The sequence below is a fragment of the Cynara cardunculus genome (genome assembly GCF_001531365.2).
Source record: "Cynara cardunculus var. scolymus isolate 2C chromosome LG 16, CcrdV1, whole genome shotgun sequence".
NCBI lineage: Eukaryota > Viridiplantae > Streptophyta > Magnoliopsida > Asterales > Asteraceae > Cynara > Cynara cardunculus.
This window is the reverse complement of record NC_037543.1, coordinates 7369007-7390002: the sequence shown is the minus strand read 5'-3', so window position 1 is coordinate 7390002 and position 20996 is coordinate 7369007. Positions and strand designations below refer to the sequence as shown.

Genomic DNA, 20996 nt, shown 5'->3' with positions numbered 1-20996 from the left:
TTACTTCATCACTAAGATACCATCTTAATATTATTATATTGCACATGCACCTTATCTATTAAGGTATGCAATTTATCACATATATTACACATACATAACATATGCATGTATCCTCTTACGTTCATCATGTCTTTGCACATATATCATCCATGTATATTATTTTATCATGCATACCATTAGATATTCAAATATTAATCACGTATARTTTTACCTCAACCCAGATTGTCTGAAATCGGGTTATAACAAAGAGCAAGAAATAGATATACATGATTGTGTCTAGTGTTTTATCACAGTACGGGCTATATCACGTATGTTTGTGAGTTGAACTTGGTTCATCTTCTGGTAGGCAAATTAATGATATCACCTATGGCTTGATAGAGATGTATGATTACAACCAAAATAACCATGCAATTCCCCAAGAATCATGTATGGAGCACAAAGGACACATTGGGAAAGAGTGTCACTTGTGTGTGAGAATTTGGTTCATACTCGGAGAGATCCAAATTTGTCATTTGTTCACTTGGCTTGCAGATGCTCGGGCAACCACATTTGTGGGTTGCTCAAATTCTTTTGTGGCAAGCCTACCAAGATTGACATTTATGCTTCAAATGGAGGAAGATTGGCTTTATTGTAGCAGTAGGTAAAGAGTCTGACATATGCTACTTAGGTTCATGTCTTAGTAACAGGCCCATCTTGTAACCTATATATATATTTGTATATATATATATCTGTTTCTCGTCTATAATATATTATGCTTCTGAAACACTTTGTCATACCATAAAAGAAGCGACTAAAAGATAGTGAAGCGTACCAGCATATGCACAAGGAAGAATAGCTTCATCTGCTCCTTTGGACAAAAGGATGATTTTCCCGCTACTACAATCTCTAACAACCACTGACATTCTTTTCCTATCAGAGGTAAACTCCAGGTAGTCCAGCACCTCATACTGAATTAATGAACCATTAAAGTTGATTTCTGCAAAGCAATCAACAAGCATTTTACAGTGCCATTCTATCAATCAGGTTATAACCCATAGAGAACAAGGATTTATACCAAGTATATTAGAATTCTTGTTAACAAAAATCATATGCAAGGAAGCAGCTGCACGCACTAGAGCTTCCTCATCCTGAGACTGTGCCTTATACGAGACTATGCCACTTGGACTGTAATTTGTAGAAGAAGATCATTTCTAATGTGTCAAACTTTGTTAGCAAAAGGAAAAGAAAACTTGACTAATAGCCAATGAGGAATAACCTTTTAATAGGAATGACAGTGTTACATATTGCCATAACTGTCAGAAATCTAATAGCATCTGGAGAACCGGTAGTGATGGCATTGAGCAGCTCCACATCTTTAACATGCAAAACATTGAAACAAAAGTCCAATGAGACAGCAAAAGTATGTATAATGCAATCCAATAGAATGGTGAGCGACCCTGTAATAAATCCACTAATAAACAAGGATTTGAGTAGGGAAAAACTCGATGAATTGTAAATGTCATAACTAATAGATGATAGGAGCAGAATCAATTTATGTAGCATACCCAGCTTCAGCCTAGACATATGGTACAGTCAAATTTGATGCATCTCAGGATTGAACTCAGTTACAGACCAATAAAATCTAACAATATTTCAGATAAGAACAAGCTGTTAAAATAATCTTGAACCAGTCGAATTTGATGTATCTCAGGCTTGAACCCAGTTCTAACTAATGATGGCAATAGATGCATACACAAACAATGGTACAAATAAGAATCAAGCATAAGGTCTGATATCTCTATAGAATCACTGACATACTGTATCACCCCTAGAACATATAGCTCATTTGAAACATTCGATAACACTTCGCTTATATTAGTTATACACAAATTGTATCAAGGTTATAAAGGAAGATGGCATTTGTAAACCTTGTTCTAGGTATGAAACAAACTTTGACATTAGATTAGAAACAAAACCTGATTCTTAAATAATAACAACAAAAAGGTTTTAAAAATAATGGGCTTTTGCTACTGACAGTAATGCTTTATGAAACTTCTTTCTGTTTTTGTTTTTAAAGCAAAAGCACAAATATACCGGTTAATAGGACCTTCTATAATATAAAACAATCTAAATTCTGAGAGCACTAAAGGAAGCACAGGCATAAAGAAGCACCTTGTTGGGCCTATATATTGTACCATTGCTTTTCTATGCATCATGTGTTTCTTTCTCCTACCTCAAGTATCATTCAACTCTGGTGATCACTCGAATACCAATTTTCTCTAATAAAATAATACTTGAGGAAAAAGCCAAACCTTTTACAGCATCTCCATTCTCATTACCAAAGAATGTCCCCGATATGCAACATCTTTTAAAAATCATCTTATTTTCTGTAAGTGTCCCTGTTTTATCTGTCAGTATGTACTCAACTTGCCCCAGGTCTTCACTTATTGCTGTGCTGCCATATAAAAAGAACAAATACAGCAATAAACTGAATAAAATGAGGTAGTCATGTCTAGACAAGGTGATAAACAAACTGCACTTTTCTTACTTTGTTGCATTTGCTGAAGTGCCAGTCTCTAGGTCAACCATCTGATTATCCCAATCAATGAACTTTGCATACAAGCTTTTAACCAGATCTAACGATACCTGCCAAATATTATTCAATATTCAGTTATCACTGTAAAGCATGACAGAGCGCTCAAAGCACAATTATAGGTATCGGTGCTTTTCACATGGCTTCTAAAAACTGCTAACTATATTAGAAGGCCTCAGTTATAACAAAGCAGAGATCTAAGAATAAAGACCCTCTCAGCTTAAGAAACTGCTTGATGATACAAAAAATGATTACCTTTATGGATATGGGTATCATGATAGAACAAAGAAGTTCAAATCTCAGAGGAATGATCAGTAGTTCATACCAGGGACCCTCATCTGGATATAGAACATACCAATGCTGCATAAGGGATATATGAAGATGAGTTCAAGTTTGACACGATATGAGATAACAAGAAAGAGAGCTTAAGACACATGATGCTTAAAAGTAAAAGAAATTATATCAAGAACTTTTTCAATCTATGTCACATGATATGATAATTGACCTACCAAGTAAAGAAAGATCCCATAATTTATTTTAAAAAAGAGATGCCATGTCTGTACAAATAGAAGGAATGAATCATGTTAAATCAGCTTGAAGTTTTAGATTGTGATTTTATTTAATAATTCAACAAATTTGCATGAATAATAATGGAAAGTGAGCTGATATGATTTTCAACTCTTTTCCTACTCCTACCACAACCTTATTTTTATAGCACCAACTCTAGTATACATTATATATTTATATCTGCATATCAGTAGATATGTAAAACGGACAACTTAGGAAGCCTCGCAATGCATCTATCAACATCAGCAACAAAGCAACAATAGACCTAGAACCAAGGAACCAAAAATAGCTACGATCTGCTTGGGAATTTAAAACCTTAGACTTAATTAAATGGGCCTAAACAATGCTAAAGAATGTTAAAATACAATGTTCACACTACATATATATTTCCTGTACTAGATTTCCAATAAACATAGACTTCACCACATAACAAAAGTATAGAAAATTTATAAAATATGCAGGAAAAAATCGGATGTGTTGGCTTTTCCTCAACTTTCTTGTAACGTTCCATGCAGAGAGACAGTCAAATGTCAAAGTTTATTAACAAAAGTAACATATTCAGAAGTTAATATCTTCAATTTTCCATTTCTTGCAATTCAGTTTTTATTGTAACTTTCCTGACAACTGCACAAAGTTTTGAGGTAGCCATTAGGATCAGTGGTAGTTATTCTTTTTTCTGACAATAACTAGAATGGTTAGAAATTCAGAGGCAGAAAGAAAAGGTTAAATTGCATAATTCAAGACAACACAATTATGCAAAACATCATCCCCTTCCCCAAACCAAAATATCATGGATATTTTCTATATTATGAATTAACCACTCCAAGGTCCCACTGTAATTGCAGATATCAAGACCACATCATTAGTAAAACATATACAGAAAGGAAAGGCTCATTTGGAAACCTTAATCTGAAAAGTTGCGGAGTCATATCACCATGCAATCTCTGATGGAAGACTTGGAAGTCAGACAGAGAATTATGTTACTACATGGGATGCAAATCTTCTATATAAAAGTCTCTAGAGCATCTAAAGATCTTAAACCATTTGTTTTTCATTACGATCTTCTAATATTACTCCCTTTCCATCTCAAAGATTACTTAGCTGATGCGCATAAAATGTTTCGCCCAATATAGATATGCTTGGGCATGACAGATATAGATCCATCAACTTGAGTAAACACTTTCCACACTGAGCATAAGCTTTAATGCATATAACTATGGTTGTAAAAAGAGGTCTAGGAGCACGCCTCGAGGCGAGGCAGTCCAAAAACGTCCCTGAGGTGTCGCCTCTTGCTGCTTACCTTGGGTGTATGCTATGCAGGGTGAGGGGGTGAGAGGCGTTCGCCTCTTTGGAGATAAGGTTTATGTGCCTTTTGCAGGTGTGTTATTTGTTTTTAACCTATGCTCTTTATGTGCAGGCTACCTGCTGTTTGCTGTCAACCCTTGTTAGTATATATTATATATAAGAAAATTATTGTGTTAGTATATTATTTATATAGGTATATATGTGCATAGAGGGAGTTTCAATTACAAACCATGTAATTCTAACAAACTTTACAAACCGATCTTAGCCGTCCATCTAGTCTAATAAAGATTTGATTTTATTTTGTTTCCTAGTCTAAGGCCATGATCATAATAAATGAACCTTGTCATCTTCCATACATATCTCAATCATAATTAATTAATTAATCATGATAATAGTCCATAAATATCTCAATTGTTTCGTAATATAATGGTTTGTAAAGTGTGTAAGATTTACATGGTTTGCATTTGAAACCACCCCTATGTATATATTGTGTGTTAGTATATATATATATAGTGTTAGTGTGGTCTGTGTAAGTAATATTATATATATATACATATATTATGTTAGTGTGGTCTGTGTAATTATGCTAGCGTGACCTGTGTTAGTATTATTGCAAAAATAATACATATCATGTTATATGGTCTGTTTTTAGGCTTTTAGTTTATATTATATATTTTATTTGTTAATAAATATACATATAATATATTGTGTATGTGTATTATTTGTTTTTCAGTAACTTGATGTGTGTTGGGTTTGTGAATATAATGTATATTATCAGTGTTTGTCAATATATTATATATGTATTAGTGTATGTATAATATATCAAGTTTTGTCATATCTGTCCAGTTACTACATGAGACTCCATTTTATGGCTTCAATAGTTTGATATTGGATTATGTTTTGCATGTTATTTACACCCATGAGTATGACTTCTCATATTTTGCACACGACGCACCAATTCAAAGCATAAAGACAAGTTTTACCTTTCTATGGATCATCTTGTTATGGTTAGAAGAAAGATATCGAGTAATCCAGAAAGCAAAGGAATATAAATCATAGATTGTTTATCAAATGAACAGATAAAGAACAGTGGCTGAAATTGTAATGACCAGGTGAGAGCAAAGGATTGAAGCATAAATATGTGAAAGAACTAGTCCAGCAGAATCTGCTACTTGCGAAATTTTTTCCAAATGAGACAAACCTTTCTTGCTTCTGTATCCTTCCAAATATTCCCAGCAATTCCTAGAACAATTACCACCACAATCTGAAATATGAATATAGCTCCAGTCAACTTGTCAATCATCGCATCCATAGCAGTAAGCTTCGGTTCTGGTACACCTCTACTCATGCCTAACTTGGTCTCATTGCCTGGAAAACAAGCCATGGATCACATATAAATTGAAGAGAGGCAACTATCATTGATTCCGCAAAATGCCTGCTACACACCTCTGCTATACAGTGAAGTCTAAATCTACAACTTCATTGGTAAAAATTAAGTACTACAACTATAGTAAACTTCAGGAAATGAGATGAAGCAAAAATATATGGTTAGAAATAAAAGACCTCTTTGCATTCTGGTTAACTCTGCTACTCCCATCTTTTGTGTGTGAAGAGAGGAATAGGAGGTGTTCTATGGGTAGAAGAACATGAATAATGTATGATGATCAGGAAATTAGCAACAAAAAAAAATCAAAAAGCCAACTTCTACGTTTGACAAAGAGAAAACAACTGCAACCTAGGTTCACTAGTTCATGAATATCAACGAGTGGAGGAACATATCATCGTTGATAACTCATCTAATGATAGATGGTAATAACAACAATAATATTAAATCCAAGAATAAAATTTTCATAAAACAATCACCGAGAACACGTTTCTTCTCAGGGCACAACCATTTGCTTAAATCTTTGAAAAGGAATTCAAATAATCCTGCCTTTGGCATATGATATATTAGAAACTTTGTGTGATATCAGTCATTTCATTGCGGCACCACAGCTTCCATCAACTACTTGTCCATCATGATTAAGGGGGTGTTTACTTTCGACTTAGTTAGCTTAATGGCTGTTTTGGCTTATTCGCACACCCATATATTGATGTTTACTTGCGGCTTATTGATAAAGGAAGGGGCTTATTCGCACAGTATAGAGGGGGGCTGTTGTCCTCATTAACCCAAAATGTAGACAATTCTACCCCTTTGCTAGAAAGAACACGCTCCTTAAATAAAAGAAGTTCCTCCCTTTTGCTTCCCTTCACAAACCCTAGCAGCAGAGAAAAAAGCTCCTCATCCCAATCGCTGCTCCTCTCCCCGTCTCAGCTCTTCGTCTCCGGCGACATGTGCTCCTTTCCTCCGTCGCTGCACCTCCCCAGACATGTTCAAAGCCCTAGCCACTGTGTATCCTGAGATCAGCGACCATCTTTCCGGTGACCGTCGTGACCAGCGACCAGACCGATCGAGGGTCAGGATTTCTTTTTCTCCAAATTTGAAGCTTGCAAATTTTGTTTTCTCCAATCATGGGTTAAGATTTCGTTTTCTCCAAGTTAGATGTTTGCTTATTTTTTCCCTGTTTGTTGAGGATATACCTGACCTAGTTATTCCATGGATACATTTGATTTTTTATTAGGACATCTACTGTATTATGTTTCAATTTCTCTTCTCTTTGATTTTTCGTTCATCTCTCCTTTTTTCAATTTCTCTTCCATTACTGTTGAAGTTCATATTTTGAATGGATTGATGTTTGTTTATTTCTTCTCTGTTTGTTTATCTTCTTTTTTCGATATCTCTTCCATCGATTTCTCCAAGTTTGATGAATTGATGTCACTTGTAAAGTTCAACTAAAGAGGTATAATCCATAATAAAGGGTAAAACAGTCATTTCTATCATTTAGACCGTTGATTCAGGAAAAAAAAGTAAACAACACATTTTTATCTGGATAGACAAATTTATGTGTACAAATTTTGGTAAACAGCCCCTAAATACTGCTTGCTTCTCTATTCCACATTCTCTCCTTTGAGTTCTTAACTAGCCAGTGAAACCAATTTGTTTTCCCAACCAAGTGACTGCAACAGTATCCCAATTTCAACCTAAAATTACTAAAATGATGATTAAGTTGACACCATGCTGCAAAGGATCTGTCAATTTTTAAGCATAAACTCATAAGCAACGGATGCAAGCGTACAACCAAACAATGTAAGATGTTAATTGGCTTCCAAGTTACACCCCATCACAGACCAATGCACTTTGAACCATCTACAAATAGGATAGTGCATTAGTTGATCCAAGCTTCCAGCTAGCTTGATGATTTGCATCTACCAGAGTGGTTGGTTGAAGATAGACATGATTCACAAGACACCTTAGTTGCATTTGTCTGAAGATATTGGAAGTGATGTCCTATAAAATTGTAGATGCAACTACTTTTTGAAGATCAGATGGTCTTTTTAGACAGGAACTTGCTCGTAATCCCTATGTTGGCAGCCATTTCCCTGATTTGAGACTAAATCTTCAACTACATGAAGGGACGAACCCCCCCACGCCCAAAATTATTGGAACTGCTAATAAGCTCATTGTATTGAAGATGCTAGAGCCATTATAGTTGATAACATATGATAGAAAATTATCCAGTTGGCTTTCACATGATCCAAGAGTGGCAAGCATATCTCCATATCAAATGCAGATGGTGGAACAGAACTCAAAAGAAAATATATATATACACAGTAATTCAACTAAAAGTCAATTCAAGCTGGAGAAAGATCTATTTTAATACTGATTTCCATTCTGTCGATGTAATGCCATTGTTGAGATGCCTTCAAGCACACAACTACTGAGAAGTGCGAGATGAAGAATGATACGACTCGCCGATTTAGTTATCCTTATCTTTTATTTAGGGTCATCTTTTATTGGAATTGTTAGTGGTTATCTTTTATCTAAAGTATTTAGTCAGGCTTGTTTGTTTAGTGATCAGCTATTTATAGGGCCTTGGGTGTTTCGAGAGGAATAGAAAAATATATTTTTAGTCTCAAACCAATTAGAGACCCCTGTTTCTCGAATTACAGGAACCCTATTCTGCTTTCTTTCATTCAGTTATTCTGGTTCGTGACAATTGGTATTAGAGCTATGATCTTGGTCAATGAACAGGATCATTGCAATATTGTGCACGGCGTCACTGTTCATCACATCACTGTTCACGTCAGAGAAATTCACTTTGAGTTTCCTTTCGTCGTACGATCTTCTAACCATGGCAATAAAAGAATTGAAAACCGAGAAGCAGATTTTACCCAATCTCGAATGGAGGCCGAGGAAAAGTAGAAAAAGAACACCCAAAAGATTGAAAACATTCTCAAGGCTATCAGCAACTTGGGCCACTTCGTTGGGTAACCTGTCCACCAAGGTAGACGGCATGTGACCAGAGACAAAGGACCTTCGCTACGATGATCTGGGCTTTTTGGGGGCGGATACAGGCGTGTTAGGAGAAAGAAAAAGCAAGAAGAGGAAGAAACAAGCATAGGATCAATTAGGAATGCACCAAGACGGGAGTTGGTTCAAAGGGAACTGAGTAAAGGAAACTTAAAATGCTGATATTTGAAGGTGAGGATGCGTATGGGTGGATTTACCGCGTAGAACGTTTTTTCGAAATTCAAGGAACCGAAGAAGGCAAACAACTCGGGGCAGCGGCTCTAGGTATGGAGGGAGCAGCCTTGTCATGGTATCGTTGGAGCGAGGCAGGTCATTGTTTCGTAAGTGGGAACTGGGAAGGGCTGAAGAGACGGCTACTAGATTGATTCCAGCCATCTCACAAAAGAAGTGTGTACGAGCACTTCCTAGCTATCCATCAGGAGGGGAGTGCCCGAGATTATGTAAGTACCTTCGTAAAAATGGCAGGGCAATTAGGGGGATTGCCTGAACCAATTCTAGAGGGGACATTTATCAAGGGTCTAAAACCTGAACTAAGATCCTCGGTGAGAGTCATGCAGCCTGAAGGTCTGACCCACACAATGAGAATAGCAGTAATGTTAGATGAAAACTGTGTCAGTGGGGATTTGTCACGATCAGAAAGAGGGGTTACAGGACAAGGGACATTCGAAAGGCTAACGGAAGCAGAACTAGCAGCAAAGAAGGCTAAAGGACTATGCTTCAAGTGTGACGCCAAGTTCACACCGGACCACCATTGCGCTAGCAAAGCCTTACAGGTGCTATTAGTGAGGGATGAAGATGATGACAAACTCAAGGAGGAAGAACCACCAGATAAACACACGGAGTATGCTTATTTGTATCCACCTTGAGGACAAAGTGCTTGTTTAGGAGGAGAGCAATGATACAACTCCCGATTTAGGTATCCTTATCTTTTATTTAGGGTCATCTTGTATTTGAAATGTTAGTAGTTATCTTTTATATAAATTATTTAGTCAGGATTGGTTTGTTTAGTGATCAAATATTTATAGGGCCTTAGGTGTTTCGAGAAAAATAGGAAATTATATTTTTAGTTTCAAACCAATTGGAGACCCTGTTTCTCTCAAATTACAGGAACCCTATTATGTTTTCTTTCATTCAGTTATTCTGGTTCATACCGAAGTACCACAAACCAAATTGTCTATCAAGTATCAAATATCAACATTAACAATCACATATGGTAGCTTGCCAGTGGTGCCACCCATTTTCCCCAAAAAAACGATCACGTATAACCTGATGAATATTTCCATTTTCCCACAATAACTCGATTAGGTCCTATCCAATGCCAAACAACATAAAGAGACCAAAAAGGGACAAGATTTGAGATCAATGTTTGATACATAACAGTTGTAGAAACCAATATCGAAGTAGAATACTCCGAAAAAGAAAGCTAGATTGCCATTGATCAGAAGACTGACAACAGTAAACAACGGATTTTGGATGGCAGCAATGGAAGTGTTCCCACCATGTAAGTGTTGTTAAGAAGTCTCCCTTGGACTTCGTTACGTTCAACAGTGATACTTTTTCAGATAAGAAAGCACTAACTACATGTTTTCTTCGTAAGAGTCAAGAGAATTGTAGCTGCAGATAATTCTACATTAAATCAGGCACGCCTGACAACCCTTCTTGACTCTGATCCTAACTCACCAGAATCTTGTCTATTCTACTAGCAGACAAATGGCAATATACCTTTTAGCTCTCAAAAGTAGATACAACAATAACAAGCCTTTTATCCCAAACTACTTGGGTTAAGCTTTGATGAAACCCGAAAGAATCTATAAAGAGGTTAACTCCATGGGCTTTGGCACATGAATGGCATCCTTCAATCCAACCCTAACTAATGCCAACTACTATGGGATCCGGTAAGTATCTTTTCACTAATTCCCTATGTAAATGCCACATTTTTACCTCTCCTACCAACCTGTGACAAGTCACCTCGTCTAATTGGTGCATTCATAAAGGTCTACATTCAGTGGTGGATCTAGGATCTTCATTGAATGGGTTGTCATATAAAACGCACATAAATGAGCTGTGAGATTATGAATACATGTAAACGAAATAAATATGATGGCTTCCAAATGAATTTCATGTCTAAAATAATATTTTTATATCCTTCATATCCTAAAACCATTAATTAATCACTTGCAACGGTTTTGAAAACATATTTATCAATATACATCAATACATAATTACTAACCAAACAACTGCCTAGGTTAGAAATTATATTTCTAATAAGATCCATGGAAATGCTCTATTAATGGTTGATTTCGCAACCAACAAAACTAATACTAACTTCACCAACATATAGACAAATTAGAACCCATTATCTTTTTTCCTTTCAACTAATGGAATCTAGTTTTAACTCGATAGATCCAAATTAGATATTTTTGTAGCAGTTTAAAAGAGATCATTGACCTTGGTTTGATTAGGACATTGCCACATTTCATCACCCCATTGGCAATGCCTTCTCTTGCTTTCGACAGGACCCCTTCAGACAGGAGGATATCAGATTATCCAAAGCTCGAGCTCCCCGCCCCAGCCAATCTCTCGTTGGGTTGAAGACACAGAGAATTGCATAGATAGAAGGACAAAATGTTGACAAGGATTTTTTGAGTTCTTAACTCCAAAATGCTTCTATGATAATATGTTTATATTGTTAAGGTAGTCATCAAGTGTTTCTACCAAAACAAAATAACTCTTACCGATTTTGATTTAAAAAATAAAGTTATGTATTCAATACACAAAAATCAAGTGTCGAATATTATTGCTACAAGATTAGTGGTTAGGTTATTACATAAATATCGTTAACATGGCTTGTAAAAACGGTTAGTAGGCATATAAATGATAAAGGCTACAGATTGAGTTCCCTTATAGTTCTCTAGTTTTTACTTCGCCTTCACCTAGTATGAAAACAGAGAGAAATAAAATAGACACATTTTTACTTGAGGGAGACTTCAACATCTTGCCTTCTGGTTAAGGTCTTGATACAAGACAAACTAGGCTAGACAAGTTTCATCATCCACATCCTCTAAATTTTATTCAAAAGGCATGGTTCCCCCCATGGTTTTAAAAATCGGAAGAGGCATACGCCTTGAGACGTGCCTCAAGGCGAGGCAATCCAAAAACGAGTATGAGTAGAAGTATGTATGTATCTAGTGGGGCGAGGTTATGTATGTAGAAAGGGATCCGTCTCTATCGATCTGGATATTGGAAATTAGTCACTACTTGAGCCACAGAAGATGCTTTTTGACCAATAGCTACATAAACGCATTCTAGATTTGGGCCTTGTTGATTTAAAATTTTATCTGTTGCTATTGTTGTTTTACCGGGCGACGCCTCTCAAGCCTTCAACGAATCGTACGCCTGGTTGGGTGAGGCAGTGATTGGAGGCTATTGAGGTGCTAGAAGTGGTTGACGTGGTTGTGAGGTGGTCGATTTTTAATATGGTATTTCAGCCTTCATGACACCTTTCATTTCTCCTCTCTCCCTCTCTCAACAGCCATCGCACTCTGTCTCTCCCATGGCATCGATCCTGCTCCATCCACCATTTATTATCTCTTCCCTCACAATTCTCAATGTTCCCCTCCTCTCACGATTCTATATCCCTAGTTAAATTATTTCCGATCATATATGAGTATATAATACATTATATTCAATAAATTTTAAATTTGTTATATATTGTTATTAAGTTTTTGTTTAATTTTTTTTACTATTAATATATTTTATTTAATAACGTTTGTATTTGTTTTATTTAGTTTTATGATTAAGTTTTTATAAATTTTATCTAATGAGTTACTTAATCTAAGAAATAACAGTAAAAGATGTTGCTGATTCCGGAAATAATGGTGGATTTATGTAATTTAAGTCTTCGCCTCGGGGCTTATGCCTCGGCAAGGGAAAACGCCTCGAGGCCCGATTCCGTTTTTAAGACCTTGGTTCCTTCATGCCCCTTTAATAGGTTCACTCCTATATATGGCAGAGATGACCCAGCCATATGAAATAAGGTTGCGTGAGTGTCTCCTCAAACAATGTTACCCTAACCTTCTCTATCATTGATGCTAATCATATTCCTCAATATCGGTATAGGATTGGCTAAACATCCATAATAGCATACACATTTATACCAAACTTATCTTATGCACACGTCTTTCAATGAGGCACAACATTATGCCCCATACAGCATAGTAGGTCTAACTGTTGTTCGATGGGTTCCATCTATGAGCTTCCATACGATTTTCAATCACATAAGAAACCTAAAGCTTGTTGTCATTCAGCCACCTCCACCATGCTCATATCCTATTACTAACAGCCTAATCTGTCTCCCCATCATTCTTTGGCTTTCCCATCAACACCACTGGAGTTGCATTTCTCAGGCCTCACTAACTTAGAAGCTTAAGGTTCAAAAGTTTTTCTTTGTAACTCAAACTTCCATTAGCATCTTGCCAAGTCTCATTCATCAATAGAATATCATAGGATATGATCATACCTCATCCACATCATCTTGTATGTCCTCTGTGAAATCAACCATAATAACTAAAGTAAAAAAAGAAAGATAAGCGATCAATGTTGATGCTTGTTTAACCATATAGTACTAATGAAGATATTTCTCTTGTTCTCATGTTCTTTCACACTATTTATTATATACCATCTTACATATCGTCAATCACATTGGCATGCATTCTAGGACTTCCTCACCACACCATTTCCCTTAGTATCCTCTCATATACCTTGTCAAGATCAATAAACACCATATGTAAATCACTATCATATGGGTGCAACAAGCTAATGCCAAAAATCTCACACCAAAGCAAAATAAGCCTCTTGGTTGAAGGGGAAGTACCCTTGGCAGCCTACTAATTTTAATTTATAAATACACTTTTGCCTTTGGTGTGTTGCTACCAATGTGGGTAGTAAAAGTTCTAGCTCCGTAAATATCAAAAAAATCAATATTGTATATTACTTTAACCTACGGAAAACTAGTATTTTGAGATAAAAGATTCCACTGGTGCTAGTGCGAGCAAAATAATCCCTTTCTTCTTTTACTCATCCTTGTTTTCTCCTTTTATTTCGCTTTTTCCCACACTTCCTTTAGTTTATCATCCAATTTATTCGGTTTCATGTAACTAGGTTTCATTGAACAACCCCAACTAGAGAACAAATCCATCCACTATATATATGTTAATCTCCTTCCCACTACACCTTCTTTCTATTTTTAGATGATAAACATCTTTGCAAAAATCATAAGCAACAAAGAAGATTTTGTGAAGGTGATAAATGAGGTAAAGCATTTTAATGCACATCTAAGGTATATCATAGTGACAATATAAGACATGCCTGTATATACAGCAACACCACAAGCCCAGTCTGTATTCCGTAAATAGCACGATTGTAGGATTGTATTTTTAATGGTTAGAGGGCAGACATCATTATCTATAAATGGAGGGAATAGCCGCACATTTGCATCAAACCTTCTAATGTCCTTATCTGGGTTTGGGCACTCAATCACACCCTGCCAAAAAGAAGACACGACAAAGAGACAATCATAAAAATAAATGTCAGAGAATGATCAGAACTGTCCTCAAATTATAGAGTATATGCAAATCTTGCCTTGATTTTGTGCAACAGGTCAGAGTCAATACCCATGCAAGCAGGAGGTATGCTCCTTGTCTTAAGATCGGTTTCACCATCTAGGGCAGCTGTCTGCAAATTATGTTGTACAGTTAGAAGCTAGGATGTGAAATATAGTAGCAGGAAAAGATGAAAATAATAACTACTTATTTCTTTAATTTGATCAGCAAAAGGGGGAAAGACTATCTGAAGATCCTTCATGGAAGTATAGGTCAAAAGGGCATGATTGTAAACATGAATAACAAACATTTATTTCCATTTTTTGTATCAAACTCCAAATGCTAAATGCTCCCAAAACTTAGCAACAAGGATATTAGTCAACTCGTTTACCACATGGACCACTTGAGGTCTTCAAGATGAATTGTGAGTAGTGCTGCAGATCTTTATAAAAGTGCCCTAGGGGGACGTAATTTATATGATGAAAATTGAGTTTTCAACATCTCTGAAGAAGATAAGAAGGTAACTTTTTTCCATTTAGAGTTTCACACACAGTTAAAATGTGTGAGAAACATGTGTTTCAGCCAAGCTAATCAGAGTAGGCTAGAAATTCAGCACACAATAAAATCGTAAAAGATATCAGCAAAAACATAGAGTAAGAAATATACCTCCACATAGCAGACTCCTTGTGGCTCAGAGGTACCAAGTAAAATGAGATCACATGGAACTTCATCATTTTCACGGAGCCACACTAGGTTACCAACGTGAATTTCTTGAGCTTGAATCTTCAATTGAAAGTTTATGATGTTAATGTGAATGACTGATAAATAAGGAAAAGAGTTAATGTGCCTATGAAAAAGAATTAGATCAATGATAAGAAACTAAAACGGATGGAACGAGTTGATTAATTTCACAAAAAATCACTTTCAAGCAATGCAATGGAAGCGCTCTTCAGTCTTCACAGGCTTTTTATGTTGGCTCTAGAAATTGTCTAGGCCTTCAAATCAGCTACAAAGACAAGGATGGTGCATCAAACTAATTCAAAGTGGTTAAAGAAACATTGCCTACTAAGATGTGTGTGTGTGTTCCAGACACCACAAACCCAGTCATTATATCTTCCTACACAGAGATGGACCCACTCTATTGAATACAGTGGCACGGGCCAGCGCTTCCTTCCTCCGTGTAGTGTAAAAAATTATAGTCATGAAAGGTGCCATCGTATCATTTTATTCTGTGCAACCGTATATACTTTGAAACTACAATGATAAACAAGTTTCCCTTGGTGGAGTTGGTTTGCATGACTCTTCTCTCACCCCAGACCTGGGTTCGTGTCCCATTTGTGTCCTTTTTAGTTTTTAGCTTTTAATTGATTTATTAAGTTTCTCAAAAAATTTGCAACAAAAGATTCGAACACAGGACCTCACATAAGAAAGGCAATGAACTAACCAATAGACCAAATGATTATTTTATGAAAAATATCCGTATCTTTGTTTCTTATAGCCAAATGGTGCCACCCCTTGAAAAAATTTATAGGTCCGACTCTGTTCCTATAACCGGTTTGAATAGCTCATCCAATATGTTGAAAAATATATCTGAAAAATGGCGAAATTTCAAGCAGGCACCATAATAACATCGATTGTACCAAGTAAAGTTTACTATGATTCACCATATCCCTCTCTCTTTGACAATCATGGGGAAAAATCCACATCTCTCTAATAAAAGTAAGTAGATTATTAGCTTCATGTTTCGGTAATTCTTGATATGGTCATCAAACATTTGGCTTCTATAGGGATTATCAGCTCTAGGTCAGGAAAAGTAGATCATTAAACAATTAAGTAACGATCTATCAGGTTTCAATAATTACAACACGTTGGTGGACATTAAACATACAGGACAAATAGTATACTATTATGTGGCTAGGGTGTCCTTTAACAGGGGAAACTAAAATAATTGTTAACCACTAATGTAAAGCAAACAAACAGCAAAAAAAATATGAATATATTATAAAGCTAAAATCCTTAACAGAATGCAACTTCATAGTGAAAACACTAGCTTTAAAAGTGATTGCTTCCATAGACATTGCACTTTTGCTTATGGGTAAATATTATTTAGATAGAATCTATTTGCTTAGCACAAAGGACATGGCTGCCTCTTGAAACTGGTCTTATGTAGGTTATACACCTTAACCAATTCTTATTCTTTGTCTAGTAGGCACCAATGGCGATTGGTGCTTCATGCTAGGCATAAAATAGTCACCAACTCACAAACAGCAGAAGCAAATGAAGACAAGTGGGAATAAAAGTAAATTATCAACCAGATGAAACTGATTCTTGTCAGAGTGTGGGGGTAAATTATCAACCAGATGAAATTGATTCTTGTCACATTGTGGAAAATCAACATTTTTATTACAAAACTACCCATCTTCAGACGTGCCCACTTCCATACACCTTCACATTATGCACGAAACCAGTAGCATAAGCCATGCTTGTTACTTCAAGGACAGGGCTACATCTTTTATTTCGTCTTATTTGTGCATAGAGAGTAGTTGTACTCCTAATGAATTTGTATTCTTCTTCAAGAAGGCACTGCCATAAATGATGCTATTATATTCTACATCTCGAACTTTCACTTCCCCCACAAACTCTGATTGAGCTTTAATTGGATCTATTTCAATTTATAATAATTGTAAACCCACTCATTGATATCCTCTTTATGTTTTCATTATTTCCGTGTTTACTTGCATCCATATTGCACATGCCAATATAGTTATCTTGTCCAGAGGATGAATCTAGGAATGCACAAGACATCACAAAAAATGTTGCATAAACACAATATGCACTTTATCTTTAAAACAATCCACATCAACATGATTTTAAAGAACCTAGTGTTAGAACAGAAACCAATTTCTTTAATAAATCAGCCAAAGATATGAAAGATTTTTGAATTATTGAGCCTGTTTAAAAAAGATAATAAGATGACAATGAGATATATTCGCTTACTAGTTTCTTAGATCCCTGCCTTACAACCCATACTTCTTTCTCATTTGCTTTCTTGTCAGAGAGATACCTATTGTAGTCATCCCATGCCTCTTTCGTAGCGGAGACTGCGAAAATAAATATGAGCGGCCCCCATGTACTAGCAGGATTTACTGGTGTTATAAGCGGCCACAGTTGGAGACAGGCAATCAACAAAAAGTATTGGTTCATAAACCGGCTGAAAAAAAATATTAGAGAAATGGGTTATATTGTGCTAGAAAGAGGTAAAGAGAAATAACTAATAAAGGAAAACAAAAGGTGATATCACTTGCAAAATCACATCAAATATTCAAGAAGATTGTCTTCATTCATCCCATAAAAGAGATAATGCTTACCAAAGGGTCATTGGCCTAGTGCTACACGGGTTACAGGTAGAGCCCTGCCTCTTGGGAGGTCAAGGGTTCAAACCTCACCAAAAGTGAGGAGGGTGATGTATAATATACTTCAAAAGAGGAGGTAACACTTGGCAAATTTCAAATTATTAATTTCTTTTTCTACATTGCTACTTATTTCCAGTATCATGTTGAACATTCTCATGATCTTAGCTCATATGACTCATTTTCATCAAACATTTAGTTTTTCTTTCAAGGTTTTTGCTCTTGGATACCAGATTCTTGTAAATTTGAAACTTTCAGTTGGGACAAATACACAATCACTATATCAGGATGTAAAATCTTAAACTCATCTCAGATATTACCTGAACTGTTCCCATAAATTTTTGGGGAGAAAATTTAACAGTGTGTACTTTCTGTTTGATATACGGTTATCACAGTAAAGCTCAGGGGATAAATCATCGTCATTGATGTACACAAAACGCTTCATGATTGACTTCAGTACATGCGATTATGCTCATATGTTCATCCCTGAGGAAAAAAAACCCACAGCAATCTGGCAGTTACAGATCATCTTCAATGAAACCCATGTCCTGCAACGTGGTACAGAATATAGATATGTGTTACACACATTCTCAGGGGAATGGATAGATAAAATGCACAGGCTTGTATGACAGGAAGAATGTCCTCCTCAGCCTCTATACCAATCTGGGATAGGCTACGTAAGAATACATGGTTAGGCACCAAAAAGGAAAGAACCCTACAACAACACCATGTGAAAGCTAATGCTTTGGAATTGGTACTACTAACACTCACATAATCATAGTTCAATGGACTCCCTATCTTACATTGTGAATTTTAAATGAAGGGTATTTTTGTTAGAACATTTCTCTGCACCTCACTCTCCTATTTCTTTTTCTTTTTGTCAGGCTAAGGTAGATTGCTTCAACTACTCAGATCCATGCCATTGAAGGATTCAAGATTAGTAATTCACAGTTTAAACATAGCGGACTGACCGGTGCACTATCACGTAAGGCTTCCACAAAAATTAAATTGTTTCTTGAATTAAGCAACAGTGTATCACACAGTATAGCTCGTAAGGAATTTATCTTACTTCAATTACTTGATGCAGAGCACATAAGGATTAAAACACATCCTAAAAATTCTATCAAAAAAGATGATCTGTTGAAGAAAAGTTACATTACGTGGAAATTTCATCAATCAATTGGAGTACATAGGGATCAGATATTGAATTCGATAAATAAAGCTGAAACCGAAAATCACAAGAGCGCGTATGAAAGAAAGCAAATGGGATTTCTGTTACCTGAGGAGAATTGGCGTGGGTGCGATCGGGTCTAAGCTTCTTTGGAAGAGAATATGCTTGTTATGGAGAGGGTGGAATAGTCAGATATGCTTCCTCGAAGCTTCAATTTGGGGTCGGAGTCAGCTGTTTCGTTTTTTGTCGAGAATTTGTATATATCCTCTCGATGAGTGTTTGGCTAGAGTGCAAAATCGTGACCCACAAGCCAAATCTGAAGGCGTGCGAGACAGCTATCGATGGTAATTGGTTTCTTAAGTAAGTTTTCAAATAAGGAAATGACCTTCACTTTAATCTTGAGATATCACCTTCAATGGATCCCTGCCTAAAATACGTTGGCACAAAAGGCCACATATCATGGTTGAATTGTGCAAGTAACTTGTGTGATTTATCTATACTATATTATAAAATATTTGATAAAAAATTTAAAAAATTATTTTTTATGTATGAAGTATCGTGTATTAATGCATATTACTTAAAATTTAAGATTACAAATAAATTATGCATAAATAAAAGTTTATTAAAACTCTATTCTTGAATTCGTATAACTAACTGTAGATAAACATAACCAAATACAGGATAAACATCTCATTTTAAATATAAAAAATTTAAAATATAATTAAGATAATCATTGAGTTCTAACAAAATCATTATCTTTATAAAAAGTTTATTGTTAAGCCAAAAATAAATTACTTCACTATTTGACCTAAATTAAATTAAATAAAAAATTGAATTAAAGAAATAGTACAAAAAAATAAGAAATTTTAAATAGCTAATTTGATATTGATATCGATATATTTTTTCAAATTGTTATGATGTCTTCAAATTTATTTTATTCAAAAGTAAAAACATTATCTTTCTCAAAACCACATAAATCGTATTATATCAATAGATATAAAAAATAAAACAAAACATTAAAATGAAGATGTATCTTGTTGTATTACGCAAGTACCCTTCTAGTTCAAGGAATAATAAAGAACTGGAACAGAACATGTTTCGTCATAAGCCACGAGCCAAGCACGCCATATACAAGATGAATATGGTCGAATAGGCCCATTTTAGTTAAAACGCCCAATACTTGGCCCATGGTCAAATGGCCCATTCTCTTGTATATGTAAGCATGTTCAGATGTTGAGAGTAGTAGAATAACACTGATTTCTTGTAAGGGATAAAAGGAGATCGATTCTTAACCTAATATAGAAGGGTTCTCTCTTTTGATGTGGATGCAGGTAATCTTGTTGAACCACGTAAATCTCTGTTGCATTGTCTCTACTCTTATTCTTGGTTATATTGTCATTATTTGTTTTTGGTTTTGAGGAAGGTTATTTGGTTTTCGTCTTTTCTACTCTGTTTTTCGCTGACCAACAATTGGTATCAGAGCCTAATATCATATTTTGGTGGTAGAGCTCAAGTTTGAGGTGTTTGGGTGGTATATTGCGTGGTGCACACAAGGTGCTTGATAAAAGTCCTAAGAGAGGCAGATTCTAAAACAAGTGGGTAAATAATGTCTATAATTGGAACGGTCAAAGTTGGGAAGTATGAGTTAGAGAAGTTGTTTCTCTTGCTATTGAAATATCTTCAATTTTTATTTTTACACACGTCTTTTTTTCGGGGGTCTACAGCCATTAGGTGGCATAGGGGTTACGTCATGTACGAAAGTTAATAGTATATCACTTCTGCGAATAGCTCGTAATGTTGCGTCTCTTCCAAGACCGGGACCTTTAATCATGACTGCTGCGCGTTGCATACCTTGATCTACTATTGCACGAATAGCACTTCCCGCTGCGGTTTGAGCAGCAAATGGTGTCCCTCTTCTTGTACCTCGGAAGCCACAAGTATCGGCAGAGGACCAAGAAGC

General features: G+C 35.8%; 1 protein-coding gene across 3 annotated transcripts; it reads right to left on the bottom strand.

Moving 5' to 3' along the window:
- Nucleotides 1-242: 242 nt before the first annotated feature.
- Nucleotides 243-19332, bottom strand: LOC112529270 (phospholipid-transporting ATPase 2-like). 3 transcript variants are annotated; one of them, XM_025140467.1, is made up of 13 exons: nt 19026-19332; nt 18186-18413; nt 17453-17666; nt 15122-15238; nt 14496-14588; nt 14223-14397; nt 5646-5812; nt 2828-2932; nt 2528-2625; nt 2292-2434; nt 1256-1352; nt 1055-1164; nt 243-976 (listed from the first exon to the last, which is right to left on the bottom strand). In XM_025140467.1, the coding sequence occupies exons 2-13, from the start codon at nt 18308-18310 to the stop codon at nt 771-773; spliced, it is 1650 nt and encodes a 549-aa protein (XP_024996235.1). In that variant the 5' UTR covers nt 18311-18413; nt 19026-19332; the 3' UTR covers nt 243-770. The 3 variants fall into 3 exon arrangements, with proteins under 3 accessions (XP_024996235.1, XP_024996233.1, XP_024996234.1); XM_025140465.1 differs by having other exon boundaries at nt 19145-19332; XM_025140466.1 differs by having other exon boundaries at nt 18186-19332.
- Nucleotides 19333-20996: the final 1664 nt, after the last annotated feature.